At 41.2% G+C, this 15,450-nt stretch overlaps 1 protein-coding gene across 10 annotated transcripts in view; it reads left to right on the forward strand.

The window, feature by feature from the left end:
• Positions 1–15,450, forward strand: part of SIDT1 (SID1 transmembrane family member 1) — a 97,823-nt gene that overhangs the window by 27,426 nt on the left and 54,947 nt on the right. For all 10 annotated transcript variants that reach the window (XR_006609096.1, XM_045088401.1, XM_045088403.1 and 7 more), the window contains 2 exons: positions 3,940–4,061; positions 5,213–5,383. Coding sequence is in view for 9 of the 10 variants with exons in the window: in XM_045088401.1 (XP_044944336.1) it covers positions 3,940–4,061; positions 5,213–5,383 (293 nt within the window). In the remaining variant the exon portion in view is untranslated. The remainder of the gene's footprint in view (positions 1–3,939; positions 4,062–5,212; positions 5,384–15,450) is intronic.

A 15,450-nucleotide genomic window follows, 5' to 3' on the forward strand; every position in this document is an offset into this window, starting at 1 on the left:
TAAGCATGCATATTTTTAGATTCTCTGCTTGATCTGCTGAATCGGAAATGCTAGGGGTGGGCTTGAGGGATGCAAATGCCAAAAAGCAAACAGTTGAGAATCACTGTCTTAAAGTATGCGGGGAGAAAGTGGAGGGAAATCCCTCTGGCATGAGTACCTTAAGAAGAGAAGAGGAGGGGCGCCTGGGTGGCTCAGTGGGTTAAGCCTCTGCCTTCAGCTCAGGTCATGATCCCAGGGTCCTGGGATCGAGCCCCGCATCGGGCTCTCTACCCAGCGAGAAGCCTGCTTCCTCCTCTCTCTCTCTCTCTCTGACTGCCTCTCTGACTACTTGTGATCTCTCTCTCTGTCAAATAAATAAATAAAATCTTTAAAAAAAAAAAAAAAAAGAAGAGAAGAGGAAGCTGCATTCCTAGGTAACAAAAAGAGGGCAGACAAGCTAAAGAGGAAGCTTGCCTAGTTTACAGCTTTCCTTAGGTTTTACCTCAGTTCTGACTACTACGGATGTCAGCCAGACTAAGAGCGTGCTCTAAAACCATGTGCTGTATAATGCCGGTGAGTGTTTGGATTATGAACTGCAGAAGTGAGCTTGCTTCTGAGCTCATGCATTTTGTCAACATTAGGAACACCAGAGATGAAGTCTGCAGCCCCCTAAAAGAGCCAAGCAGGTAAACAGTTAAAATACTGTATGATTCACAACAAGGTATCACTTCACACCCACTAGGATAGTAATGATCAAGAAGATAGCAACGGGGGCACCTGGGTGGCTCAGTGGGTTAAGTCTCTGCCTTCGGCTCAGGTCATGATCTCAGGGTCCTGGGATCGAGCCCCACATCGGGCCCTCTGCTCAGCAGGGAGCCTGCTTCCCTGACCCCCACCTCTCTCTGCCTGCCTCTCTGCCTACTTGTGATCTCTCTCTCTCTCTGTCAAATAAATAAATAAGATCTTTAAAAAAAAAAAGAAGAAGAAGATAGCAATAAGTGTTGACAAGGATGTGGGGAAACTGAAGCCCCTATATATTACCAGTAATGTAAATTGCTAGGATGTAAAATGGTGAATCCTTTTAGAAAATATTTTGGCAGCTCCTCAAAAAGTTAAACGTAGAGTTGCCATGTCCTGTAATAATTCTATTCCTAGGTATACACTCAAAAGAATTGAAAACATATTCACACCAAAACTTGTATATAAATGTTCATAGCAGCATTGTTTGTAATAGCCCAAAAGTGGCAACAACCAAAATGTCCATAAATGGAAGGATACCTAAAAAATGTGATACATGCATACAAAGGAATATTATTTAGCAATAAAAACAAATGCTACAAAATGGAAGAATTTTGAATACATTATGCTAAGTGAAATAAGCCAAATACAAAAGGACATATGCCAAATACAAAAGGACATTTCATATGTATGAAATGTCGAGAATAGATAAATTCAAAGAGGCGAAAATTAGATTATTGGTTACCGGGGATTAAGGGAAGGAGAGAATGAGGAATGACTGCTAATGGGTACAGGGTTTCTTTTTAGAGTGATGAACATATTCTGGAACTAGATAGTGGTTTTAGTCGTACAGCTCTATGAATGTACTAAAAACTACTGAATTATACTCTTTAAGAGGGAGTTGTGCAGCATGTGAATTACATCTCTATTTTATTTTTTTAAAGAGTTTATTTATTTATTTATTTGTCAGAGAGAGAGAGAGAGCACATGCACAAGCGGAGGGAATGGCAGGCAGAGGCAGAAGCAGGCCCCTCACTAGGCAAGGAGGAACCCAATGCTGGACTCAATCCCAGGACTCTGGGATCGTGACCTGAGCCAAAGACAGATGCTTAATGAACTAAGCCACCAAGGCATCCCTGTATCTTTGTTTTAAAGAGTGATAGAAGAACTGTCCACAAAAAAAATAATAAATTGGACTACATAAAAAAAAAATGCTTGGCAGTTGTCTACTGGAAAAACTCACTTCCATTTTCTTCTACTCACACTCAACACTTCTGATACCAGATGTGTGGGTTTTCGACACATCAAGTAATTCTGTGATACCAGCTGGGTGCCCTGCAGTTCATTTCAGCTCTACCTGGTTTTAGCATCAGATCTTGTAGGTTAAGGGCTCAGCCCCATAAGATTGCCCACCTCCCACTTAAGATGCCAATTGCAAAAAAAAAAAAAATGCCAATTGCAAGTCTAGGTATTAGGGTAAATCTGAAAACTCCCCCGAGTTTTCAGATGTCGTGAAAAGAAGGGCCATCTGTACCCCAATGTTTATAGCAGCAATGGCCACGGTCGCCAAACTGTGGAAAGAACCATATAGGACAATGCCTAGATGACTCTGACATCTGAAGGGGCATAGCCCTGGGAATAAGAAGACTTGATCAGGTCCTGTCAATGAGGAGATGAATGATGAGAACGGTGGGAACATCATTGTGGGTGGAGGGGAAGGTCTGGATACAGACAGTATGAAGGACACAGAAGCAGTAGAATTCTACAACCTATTGACTGAGAAGACTAACGAAGTAGGAATCAAGGATGGCTCTCATCTAATGGTTCTCATTAGATGAAATGGCTTCCTGGTGAGGCCATTCAATAAGCAAGAAAATACAGATGAAATTAAAGTTGAGAGTGAAGAGAGTGATAGATTCCATTTCTGACAGGTAGAGTTTGAGGTGCTCATGGAACATCCAGAACTTAGGGAAAAGGTCTGCACTAGAGGTAGGATGTTGGTAGTTATCGGGGCAGCTTAATTTCCATGGAAACATATAGAGCTTAGGCTCAAGAAAATGTTCCTTCGGGGCACCTGGGTGGCTCAGTGGGTTAAGCTGCTGCCTTGGGCTCAGGACATGATCTCAGGGTCCTGGGAAGGAGTCCCACATTGGGCTCTTTTGCTCAGCAGGGAGCCTGCTTCCTCCTCTCTCTCTCTGCCTGCCTGTCTACTTGTGATTTCTCTCTGTCAAATAAATAAATAAAATCTTAAAAAAAAAAAAAAAATTAAAAAAAAAAACGAAAAAAAAAAAGAAAATATTCCTTCATGAACAAGTGCTTCTTACCAAATTAATAAATTACTCTTGGATTGTTTCAACATTAAAAAAAAAAAGCAAAGTTGTTCAATGAAGAATGATGTAAGAGAACCAAATATTAGTTACATGATACCCATGTGGTTCTGTCTCCTCTGTTTCTGTTTTGAACATTTAGAGCTGCAAGATTTTCTTGTTTCATTTCTTCTCCCTAATAAAGAAGCTTTCAAGGGAACACTAAGGTTTTAATACAGCAGGAGGGGAAATCTCATGTGAAAAATCAAGTTCTACTTTTTCTTTCTGACCATGTCTTTTTCCTATTTTGTTCTTTCCATGTATTCTATGGTATTACACAAAATAAAGGGAAACACCAGAACCATCTAGATCCAGGGCCATAGCTCAATTTTCTGTCCTTAAAATAGCCATGATAGTGTTAAATCCCTGGGGTTGATCTGTGTATTCAGAAGGAACCGTGAAGCTGCTGATGGAGAAAAGCATTTTGTGTCAGGGGCTGATTTATGCCTTGGAGCAGGGCAAAGAGAGAAATACTCAGCCCCTGTGGTATCTGTTGCTAGGGGAGCACCAGACCATCTGCTAGGCTTTAATAAAACATGGCAATAACATTTTGGTTTGAAGCACAGAATGATTTAAGGAGCTCGTAGGTCTTTTTTAATTTTTTTGAAGATATTTGTATCTGTAGCATTTATATTCAAATGAGAAGAGACATCAATATCTTTCTTTCTCTCTTCTGGGCTTATTCTCAAAACCTTGTATTGACTGTCCAATGAAGCCTACCATTTGAAGCCTCCAGAATCTGTTTTCACTGAAGATCATGTCAGGTGGCAGCCACCGTGTGTGTGTGTGTGTGTGTGTGTGTGTGTGTGTGTGTGTGTGTGATTTGCCTTACCCCTCTTTCTGCTCTGGCTCACAGGTGAACGCTGTACGGGTCTATGTGAATAGTTCCTCAGAGAACCTCGACTACCCAGTTCTCGTCGTGGTTCGCCAGCAGAAAGGGGTGCTATCCTGGCAGGTTCCTCTGCTCTTCCAAGGACTGTAAGTAGATCTTCTCCTGGACAATTTTGCTACACCTGTTTTCTTTCAATGACCTAGACCTTACTTGGTGTTTTCCCTAGTAAAAGGGGAACTCAGTCTTCTGGAATGTTGACATCACATGCATCCTAAGTGCAAATAATAGTCATAAGACATAACCCGAGCTGTCCAGGTCTGTTCAGTTTCCATCTTCTGTTTTTGTCTTTTAAGTACACCAGGCATCAAGCCCAATGTGGGGCTTGAACTCACAACCTTGAGATCAAGACATGAGCTGAAATCAAGAGTCAGATGCTCAACCAACCAAGCCACCCAAGCACTCTGACTCTTTGAATTCAGATGAGCAAGCACTCTACGCAGATGTGTAGCACCCAGAAGAAGCTTTAGCATTTTCATTCTACCCACAATATTCTGTAGCTCTTGGTTAGTGGATCATTCACTGAGAACAGGGCTGGGTTCCGAAATCAGGGTAAGTGAGTAACACCTCCAATCTTCAAAATGCCCAAAGAGTGTGCCTCCTTCATTCTATAGCAGTTAAGTGCAACTAAGTGCTAGAAACTAAGGATACAGTAGTGGGGGGATTGGAAAACAAAATCCCTGCCCTTGTGTAGTTTATACTTTTGTAGGAGAAACTGTATAAGTTACTCTTGCACTACTAAGAAAAAAAACAGAAGGCATTCAGACATAGGTACCTAGTATGGTGTTAACTCATTTTAGTGGCTGAGTAATTTGACAATTGAAACAATAGTAACTCTCATAGCCTTGACTTGGGCTGTGGGGTTTGTTTGTTTGTTTTTATGTTCCATTTTGCAAAAGCTCAAAGAGTGGGAATATGAAATCAACTGGTTGTTCTATCAGCACAGTTTCCCTTCAGAATTTGTTATTTTTTCCTTCATTGAATGAGGGAGATGGTGTAAGATAATGTAGACACACCATCGAAGGGTGGTCATGGTCAGCATGAAGAGTCCTCGAGTCCCTGTTATGAAGCCTATGCCCCAGACTAAGTTACTATCAGTAGGTCCACTCTGAAATTTTATAACATAAGCAGTCGAAAACAAATTTGGAGAGAAATGAAATAAGATCGGCTTTTCTTCCTTGCTGGTTCACCAAGTCTCTCTCTCATTTGTGCTTGCTTTTCCTTCCATCGGCTGCTGCAGATACCAGAGGACCTACAACTACCAGGAAGTCAGCCGTACTTTGTGTCCCTCAGAAGCAACCAATGAAACAGGACCTCTGGAACAACTGGTATTTGTAGATGTTGCCTCCATGGCTCCCCTGGGCGCTCAATACAAACTGCTGGTCACCAAGATCAAGCATTTCCAGCTACAGTAAGCAGGACGGTCTTGTGGCCCTTCTCTGTTCATTTGTCTGCTCTTCCCATGCTTGGTTGTGCTCAATCCAGCCTCCCTTCTGCCAAGTCTGCACGCAAGGAGGAAATCAGCTACTTGGCATGTTGTGTTAGCACCTTCTGACCCATCCTGCTCACAGCTGGGCAGCGGGACTGTACCCTTTGTTATAGGGAAGCGGTACGGACTAGTGCAGAGGGGATCAGTGCCTGACCTCAGAGGCATATCTGTCCTCAAGGGTCTGTGTGATGATCCTGCCCGCTTGTAGTCCGATCAAGGGGCCCTGGTGACTGGGTGCTTTTGTATTATGCGTCAGTGCCTCTCTCCTCAAGCAATTTTCCTTTTTCTTCTGAGGAAGACCTTAACCTATTTTTTCTTGTCCTTATTGCTAGTCCAGTTTTCTCCTTCCAGGTTAAGCATGTATACAGGTAGAAAATACTGTCACATGGCTTTGTCTTTTGTGCAGTATCTATTGACTATTTCCCCCTTCTCCGTGTACTACCATCCTTTGAAACAAAATCAGTTGGGATACACCATCTCAAATTGTTTGTATTAGACATACGTATAAGAAATTCAGTTGGGGGAATGGTCTCTGAGGGATCTGTTCTTTTCCAGAGGTTACCCTTGTTAAGTATTGCACAAATCTGTGTGTGAAAATGTAAACAGAAAAGCTATTCCTTAGTAAGACCAGAAAGTTCAGGGACTTTCTGCCCCGTTCTCTTCTAAGATCGAGGCTTCTCAAGGGGTCAGACCACTTCATCCTCTCTCAGTGTTTTAAATAAATTTTAAAGAAAATTTAAAAGAAACTATCATTAAATTGGCTTATCAAAATTAGAATTTGTACTCATCATAATGAATCATTAAGAGAACAAAAAGATAAGCCATAAACTAAAAGACAACCCACATAATTGTAAAGGGTTTATAGCAGAATATATAAGGGACTCCTACAAATCAATGAGAAAAAACAGGTAAACTCTTGGCTGCTGGCCCCATTATCACCCACTCTTCTGTGCCTCTGGCTTCTTATAGACAAAAATCTCAGCGCTTGTGAGTCTAGGTACTGCTGAGAGTGGAGACTGGCCCCCAGGTGTGCACAAGTTTGTGTCCCCAAGTCTGCATGCCCATAGACCCAGACTCAGCTTCACTGGAACAAATAAGTTTTCTGAGGAAAAATGAGAAGCTCTCAGGAGCAAAAGTTGAGAAAACAATCCTATGACCTACACTGCTCACTAGAACTTTGGAACAGTGTGTAGGGTCTCAGAAAGAGAATCAATGTTTATATTTACCCAGTGAAAAAAAGTCTTAATCATATAAATAGACTTAAATATGCCAAGAAAAAGACTAAGAATGTCAATGGGATTTAGAAAAAAAGGAAACTAAGTATGTGTTACTTAAAAGAATACAACCCTAAATAAAAGAATATATAAATGTACATAAAAGGGTAGTAAAAGAACTATACTGATACAAACAAAAAGAAAGTTGATGTAGTGTGTGTGTGTATATATATATATATATAAAATATTATACAAGATATGCCTTAATGCAAGAAGCATTATTAGAGCTAGAGGGACAGTTCATATTTCTAAAAGAAGCATTCACCTGGAAAACAAATTTAAATTCTAAATTTGTATGCACCTAGTAACATCACTTCGTAACATACAAAGCAAAAATTTCAGAATGAAAGAAGAATTGGACTAACTCACAATCTCTCTGTTTCTAATTACTACGTATATAGTACATAGTAATTAGATAGTACATAGTACTATCTACATAGGTAGTATGTACATACTAGTACATACTACTACATAGTAATTAGATAGACCAGACATTGATGAATGATGGCCCACAGATTGGCCACTGCATTCTGTAACTAGAGTTTTATAGGAACACAGCCCTTCCCATTCATTTATGTATTGTCTTTGGCTGCTTTCATACCACAATGGTAAAGGTGAGTAGTTGGTATGAAGACATTATGGCCTATAAACCTAAAATATTTACTGTCCGGCCCTTTAAGATAGAAAGAGCTGATGAACATGATCACAAGCTTGAACTAATTAATGTATCTAGGAAACTGTATCTCACAACGATAGAACGCCTAACCTTTTCAAGTGCACACGCAACATTTACCAAAATTGCCAAGCTCTAATGCATATCTTGATAAATTTAAAAGAACTAAAACCCTGTATATGGAATTGAGTTAGAAATCAACTACAAAATAATATCTATAAAATCCCCAAATGTTTGGAAATCAAGTAGTCTACTTCTAAATAGCCTTTTTTTTTTTTTAAGATTTTATTTATTTATTTATTTGTCAGAGGAAGAAAGAGAGCGCAGGCAGGCAGAGCAGCAGGCAGAGGCAGAGAGAGAAGCAGGCTGCCTGCTGATCAAGGAGCCCGATGTGGGACTCGATCCCAAGATCCTGGGATCACAACCCGAGCCAAAGGCAGTGGCTTAACCAACTGAGCCACCCAGGTGTCCCTTTTTTGAGTCAAAAATTAATTACCATGAAAATTAGAAAACATTCTGAACAAATGATAATGAAAATATGATATATCCAAACTTCTAGAATGCAACTAAGTACTGCTTAGAGGTAAATGCATAGCTTCAAGTGTATGTTAGAAAGGAAGACTGGCTAAAAATCAATGTGGTAAGTGTCCACTGCTAGAAGTTAGAAAGGAGGGCACCTGGGTGGCTCAGTCATTAAGCGGCTGCCTTCAGTTCAGGTCACAATCCCAGAGTCCTGGGATAGAGGCCCGCGTCGGGCTCCTTGCTCTGCTGAAAGCCTGCTTCTCCCTCTCCCACTTTACCTGCTTGTGTTCCCTCTCTCACTGTCTCTCTCTCTCTCTCTCTCTGTCAAATAAATAATAAATAAAATCTTTTTTAAAAAAATAAAAATTAGAAAGTAAACCCCAAAGAAAGTGAAAGGAAGTAATGAAATAAGAGCATAAACCAATAAAGTAGAGAACAAATCAACAATGGACAAAATCACCCAAACCACAAGTCAGTTATTTGAAATGACTAGTTTTTGGTTTTTTATTTTTTTGCACAAAGTTCGTTTCTTTTTATTGATTAGTCATATTCCATTGTATGGCTTTACCACCGTTTGTTTTGTGTTTTTTCTTTAATTTGAAATGACCAGTATTATTTTTATACCTGTTTTTCAAAAAACAAATAAGGCAAGACCATTGGGGAAAAAAAATAGGCAAGAGATTTGAACACTTTACTAAAGAAAGTAGCCAAAATGATCCCCCCAACACAATCCTATTAGCTATCAGAAACACAAATTAAGACTATAATGGGATGTCACTAACCTACCAATTTCTATAATTTGAAAAGCCTGACAATGCAATTTCCCTCCTACTTATTATAAATCCAACTCCTAGATATATATTTTCCTATTCATTGACACACTATTTTATTGACACAATAAAAAGCAACAAACTATGGCTGTACCTGGCAACATGGATAAATCTCACAAACACAATGTGACACAAAGGCAGCCATGCAAAGGAATACATAACTGGTTCCATTTATACAAAGTATAAAGACAGGCAAAACTATTCTGTAATGTTACAGAAGGAGAGGAAAGAGGAAATGTATGGTTGTTTACCTGGTAAATTCATTCAATATATACTTATGCCTTGCCCTTTTTTCCCAAATGTTTGTTACACTTCAAAAGAAAGATGAATGTTTTAAAAATCAGAATATTTGGGGCGCCTGGGTGGCTCAGTGGATTAAAGCCTCTGCCTTTGACTCAGGTTATGATCCCAGGGTCCTGGGACCGAGCCCCGCATCGGGCTTTCTGCTCATCAGGGAGCCTGCTTCCTCTTCTCTCTCTGCCTGCCTCTCTGCCGACCTGTGCTCTCTGTCTGTCAAATAAACAAATAAAATCTTTTTTAAAAAATCAGAATATTTAAAAATAGTACATTACTTTTACAGCTTACTTTTCTGATCAGAATGTTTTGTTCTATTTTAAAGCTCACCTTCAATTTTCTAAAGCAGTTTATAAAGAAGTCGATAGCCAGAGGAATTGCTAATAGGAATCAAATATTTATCTTTGACTTCTCTGCAGTTCTTGACAATGTATACCCATACAGATGAATGGACAGATGGAAGAGTGAATGGCTAGGATAGAGAAGTAGTCACAACATTTTTTCCAAGTCCCTCCATTAATTTTGGGTGTAGAAAAAAGTGACACAATAATTCCAAGAGCAAAAAAACCCCTCACTCCTACCGCTGGTGGGGAATAAAGGTGGAAAAATTTCTCTGGTAGATAAAATCCACCCTGATTAATTAAGTGAAAGTTTCTAGGAGGGAGGTTTGAGCATTAGAATATATATTTTTAAAGTTTTCCAGGTGATTCTAACATGTAGCCAGAGTTGAGAACCATTACCTCTAAGTAATTTCTAAATATGGTGCTTACATTTAATTATTTTAATACTTAAATCTATTTAGGATATTAAACAATAGGGGAATTCATGATGATACATTGGAAGGAGACGGCAGCCCATTCCTTGAACAGAGTGCAGTTTGAACTTCCGAGAAGCCTCACATTTACTGATTGGTCTCTGTGTCTTTGACCTGTTGCTGTCACCTGGCGGCAGTGTACTTGAATTCTCAAGCTGGTTTTCCTGGGAGGTTAATTAGACCCTTTGGAGTACTGAATTCTGTGAAACTGAAATCATAAGGTCACAACTCTGTGCAAGCGTTAATGAATGATAAGCTTGCTGGTGGGACTGCAAATCTATTCCCTCACATTGTTTTCTGTTTCCACTTCTTATAACATGACTTGACCTCAGCAACATTCAGAGCATTTCAAAATGCACACAATTACTAGGGCTTTGATGAGAATAAGTAAGTCTGAGAAGAGATGGTAACTGGGAATAGAAATATATTTGTGTCTCTTGTTCCTTGGCTCTGGACTGTCCCATACCAATCTTGCTGGCAACCCAGAAAACCAGAGGATGGTGGTAATGGATCTGGATAATGAAAGTCTGGATAATGAAAGAAACACTGAAAAATCAACTCAAAAGTCCTAACATGGCAGTTTCTGTTGTATGTTTTTGAGTGGTAGCCGGGAAGGTATCTGAAACATGTTTCAGGATTTTTTTCCAGAATCATAAAGTTTAAGAATGAAAGGAATTTTGGAAATCGAATCCACTCACCTCATTTTTACAGATGAGCAAACTGATACCCAGAGAGGTTAAGTGACTTAACTAAACACACAGCTAAGAAAGAGCTAACTCCCAGTTCTGAGCTCTTCCCACTATAATATGCTATTTCTAATTCATGTTTAAAACTGTCCTCCAGGGGCGCCTGGGTAGCTCAGTGGGTTAAAGCCTCTGCCTTCGGCTCAGGTCATGATCCCAGCGTCCTGGGATAGAGCCCCACATCGGGCTTTCTGCTCAGCAGGGATCCTGCTTCCTCCTCTCTCTCTGCCTGCCTCTCTGCTTACTTGTGGTCTCTGTCTGTCAAATAAATAAATAAAATCTTTTAAAAAAAAAAAAAACTGTCCTCCAAATTTTTATGTTGCCCTACATATGTTTCTCAATTCCATGAAACATTTATTTATTTCAATCAAGTCTTAAAAATAAAATTCTGCCTTAAAGCATTACTTCCTGCCATCTAACTATCCCTCACCCACCTACACACACACACACACACACACACACACACACACACAGAGCTTTGCCACCACTCATTTTCCCAAATTCCAGTGATCAGCATTCTGTGAAGTGGAGTGTGAAGTCACAGAGAGGGAAGAGCCAGAGGCTGTAGGGGCAGGCTGACACCTCATCATGGGATGGGAGGAGCTTGGAAGGGGTGTGAAGAAAGTTAGGTAGTTGTCTAAGTTGTCATAGTTGTATGGAGGATTTGAAGGGGACAAGACTGGAGGCAGAGAAATTAGAAGGCTTAATGCAGTGGTCAAGATAATAATGAGATGAACTGAAGAAATGAGAGATGAAACTGACAAAACTTGATTGGATATGAGGAGTGAGGGAGATGGGAGAATCAAATATGGCGTCCTCCCTTGTAGATGGTGGTGCCACTAAGAAAATGAGAAGGTTGAGGAAGGAAGAGATGATAAGTTCACTTTGGGACATGTTGAACTTCAGGTACAGATGTTGGGCAGAAGGTCGGCTATACACTAGCATGATGCTCAGAAGAAAGGTCTGGATTACAGATAGCAGACTGAGTTTAAGTGCTTCGGGGAGGCTGGCCCACACAGTGCCTGAGGTGGAAGAACAGGAAAGAGCACAGAGAAACAGATAATAGCACCCAATCCTCAATCTTTGAGATCTTATATGCTGTGCTAGAGAGTTGTTGTTGTTGCTTTAAGATTTATTTATTTTAGAGAGTGTGTGCATGCAAAAGTGGGAGTGGGGGGAGAAGAGAGAGAGAGAGAGAGAAAATCCAAGCAGACTCTGCGCTGAGCATGGAGCCCCACATGGCACTCATTCTTATGACCCCAAGATCATGACCCGAGCCAAATCAAGTCAGACTTTTAGGTGACTGAGTCCCCCCAGGTGTCCCTGCACTAGGGAGTTTAAATGCCAACTTTTAGTTTATGGGAGCCACTAAAGCTTTTAAGCAACAGGATAAAATAAAACAAATCTGATTTTTAGAGATGAATTTAGTAGTCACATGGAAGATGAGTTGGAGAGAGGAGAGAGCAGAGACAAATAAGCAAATGAAAAGTTATTTGAATCGAGAAGAGTAAACAATGATTAGGAACTGAACTCATTACAGAAGCAATGAAGTTGTAAGGGAGAGAAAGAGTCAAGTAATATACACAGGGATAATCCACAAATGCCAAAAAATATGTAAAAAAAATGCAGTCCTACCTGAGTCCTTCCAGGCTCTGACCCTCCTCCAGACTTCTAAGTAGGGATCTGAGTCTTTGTTTTGAGAAACTTGAGTGAGATGATGCAGCTACCATCTCACTCAGTAGATTTTTTTGAGGAAATGGGAGAGTGAAGAGGCTTTTAGACCATTTTGCCATGTGTCATACTATGTAATCACCCTCTGGTGTTCGGGGATAGGCTACAATAATGATTTCCATTACTTTTCCAATTTTTTTCCTTACCAAATGCTACACTGGGCAAAGATGGTACTTCAGGTGGGTCAGGCACATCCGGGTTACTTATATACTAATAGAGTCAATAAGACTTGGCGATCAATTAAAAGGGGAAGTTGACAAAAAGGGAGTCCATGATGATTCCAACGATGATGTCAGAAGTCTGACATCAAGAGCCACAGTGGGTCAGGATCAGGAAAATGATAGCACATTCCATTCTGATCCTGTGGAATCTGAGGTGTTTGAGGGCCAACCAAGCGCAGAAGCCCAGCAGGCGATCATACTCCCTTGACGGGAGCTCAGGGGATAGCCCTGGGCTAGACATGGAGACTTGAGATTCACTGATATTTTTTGTGAGTTTTGTGGCAATTGAATATGTATGTGATTTTTATGGCAATCAGATATATATATATAATGTACATGGCTATGGAAAATGAGAAGGTCAAGAACAGCAGGTCACATTCTTATGGAAGGGATGGATGGTCTGAGAAACAGAAGCAATCAGAAGCAGCAGAGCAGACATAGCAGTTTTGTGGGAGAAAACCCAGGAAAGCAGATGTCACAGAGCCCAAGGGAGGAAAGAGTTTCCAGACAGAGGGAGTGGTCGTCAGAGTCACATGTCCCAGAGAGGTAAAGTGAAGGTTGAAGTCACTAGAGTTAGGAGGTGACTATTACCCTCACCAAAGACAACTTCAGGGAGATGGGAAAAGAATGCTCACAGTAGGGGAGAGAGGAGAGGATGAATGAGGGATGAAAGCAGAACACGGTTTTAAGAAGTTGGTTTGTGAAGGAGAGGGCAGGTAGAGATTGACATCAAAGGAGTGAAATACAGGAACGGGGGGGCATTTTGTTGGGGTGGAGGGGTTTTTTGTTATTTATTTTGAAAGTGGTTGATATTCGTATATATTTATAAGCCAGGGGTGTATAAAATTTACAGGACCGCTGAATTTTGTAGAAGCGGAGTCCTAGAGAAGGCAAGAAAGGGTGAGATGTAGCCCAGGCATGTGGAGTTTATACTCAGACCAGAGCGATGAGGTAGAAATTTAGGCATGACCAGAGGGTGGCTGGAAGGGTTGGGGGGAGCAGGGGGAGTTCATAACAGATGGCAGTAAGGCGATAACAGGGACTGGTATTCTGAAGTCCATAGTCCAAGTGAATAATAGGGCATAATTTCCTTCAGCAAACAAAGTGGGGGTTTTACACATACAATGGCCTCTGTGCCAGGGGCTGGCTCTCACAGCATGAAGAAGATGCCGGCAATCTCACAGTCTTCTCTGGTACTCACCCCAAGTCCCTGCCTCTCTTGCCACCCTCCCTCTCTTCTTCCCACCACCCTTTCCGTGTTCTTCTGTCTTATTTCTCTTCTGTATGGGTTTCTCCTCTCTCTCTTCTTCTCCTGTCTCCCTTATCTGCACACTTCCCTCTCTGGACACCATCTGGTCCTTTCCTCTTCCCTCTCCCTCAAACTAAGCAAAACAAGGGAACAAAGTCAGCTTTTGAGTTTTTCTTATTTATTGAATAAACATTTGTTTCCTGTGCTTAATTTGTTTAAACAAACAGGTTGACCATGTTACACTTCTTTCTCTCGTGGTGTGCAGGAGCCTCAGCTTTGTTCTGTTGGTTAGCAATTCTTGGTGAAAATAAACCTTCCCCAACCTGTGGCAGGTCACCACCTCCACCCCCGACTGCCCCAGGGAAGGAAGCAACATGTTTCAGCAGCAACAGACACAATGTTTATTTTTGCTTACACTGTTAGAGGACTTAAATGAGATAGTCTTCAAGAAAATAATGGCTTTGAAGGTTGTATGTATTATACCCGTAAGGAAACTATAAAAAAGAAAGGGGGAAAAATCATATTGATGCCTATATATTCAGTGTTACAACTGGAATTCAAATGATAGGGGAGTATATAAAAGAAATCTCTGGCCAAAGGAAACTGGTTGCATCTGGAAATCTCCTGCTATGTGTAGCCAGCCAAGAAAATCAGTGTCTTTCTCTTTCCCCTGACCTGGCAACTGAACAGAGCTGAGGCCACACACAGCATGGGGTCCCGAGGACTCTGGTGGTGGAATCTCAGGAGTCAACACACAACTGCGTTTGACACTGACTTTGCCTTCTTTAGCTGACTTCAGGCCACAAGTTTTCAACTGTTCTTCAACAGAAGCAGTCCTTGACACTGATCATTTCTGTCGGGAGTAGCTTCACAAAAAATTGCAGCCACTGCTAAATTCTGCACCCAGTCTGCCAACAGCCTAAAATTGTTGGCCATTAAATTTAGAAATAGCGCTCAAGTTCTATGACTTCTAAACAACGCCTCCAATTATAAACTCCTTGTTAAATGTTTTGGCATGTCCTTTATAAAGGAATCTTCAGTTAAGTTTTTAAAACTTCTAACTTTTATTAAAGAAAAATTAGTAGTAGAGAGAAAGACTCTTTAGAGAGCACCAAGGGAAGGGGCCCTCAGACAAGTTCAGGTTCGGGTTTCCTGAAATACAGGCCCGACAGGGGGGTTGGGGAGGAAAGGCTAGTCCCCCCGCAGGGGCCAGCACTGAGAATGCAGTGGGCTTGTGTGAGTGAGCTTCGCAGCTAAAGACGAGGCAGGAGCCAGAAAGTGTAAAAGGCCAAAAAGAGCCCTTTACAAAACTATAGAGAAGGCCAATTTGTCTTTGTGTGCTCCAGCTTCTTAATCCATTTCGTGTGTGTTCACGCCAGCCAGCCCTCTCTGCTACAAGGCTATGCTTCCCACGTGTTCCTCACACTCTCCTTTCCTCAGTGCTGGACTGCTGCTGTCTTTCACAGAAGAACAAACATAGCTAATAAAATCGTTCACAGTAAGGGGCGCCTGGGTGGCTCCAGGGTCCTGGGATTGAGCCCCACATCTGGCTCCCTGCTCAGCGGGGAGCCTGCTTCTCCCTCTCCCTCTGCCTGCCTCTCTGCCTACTTGTGTTCTCTCTGTCAAATAAATAAGCCA

The sequence above is a fragment of the Mustela putorius genome, unplaced genomic scaffold (assembly GCF_011764305.1).
Source record: "Mustela putorius furo isolate JIRA1106 unplaced genomic scaffold, ASM1176430v1.1 tig00003834_pilon_pilon_pilon, whole genome shotgun sequence".
NCBI lineage: Eukaryota > Metazoa > Chordata > Mammalia > Carnivora > Mustelidae > Mustela > Mustela putorius.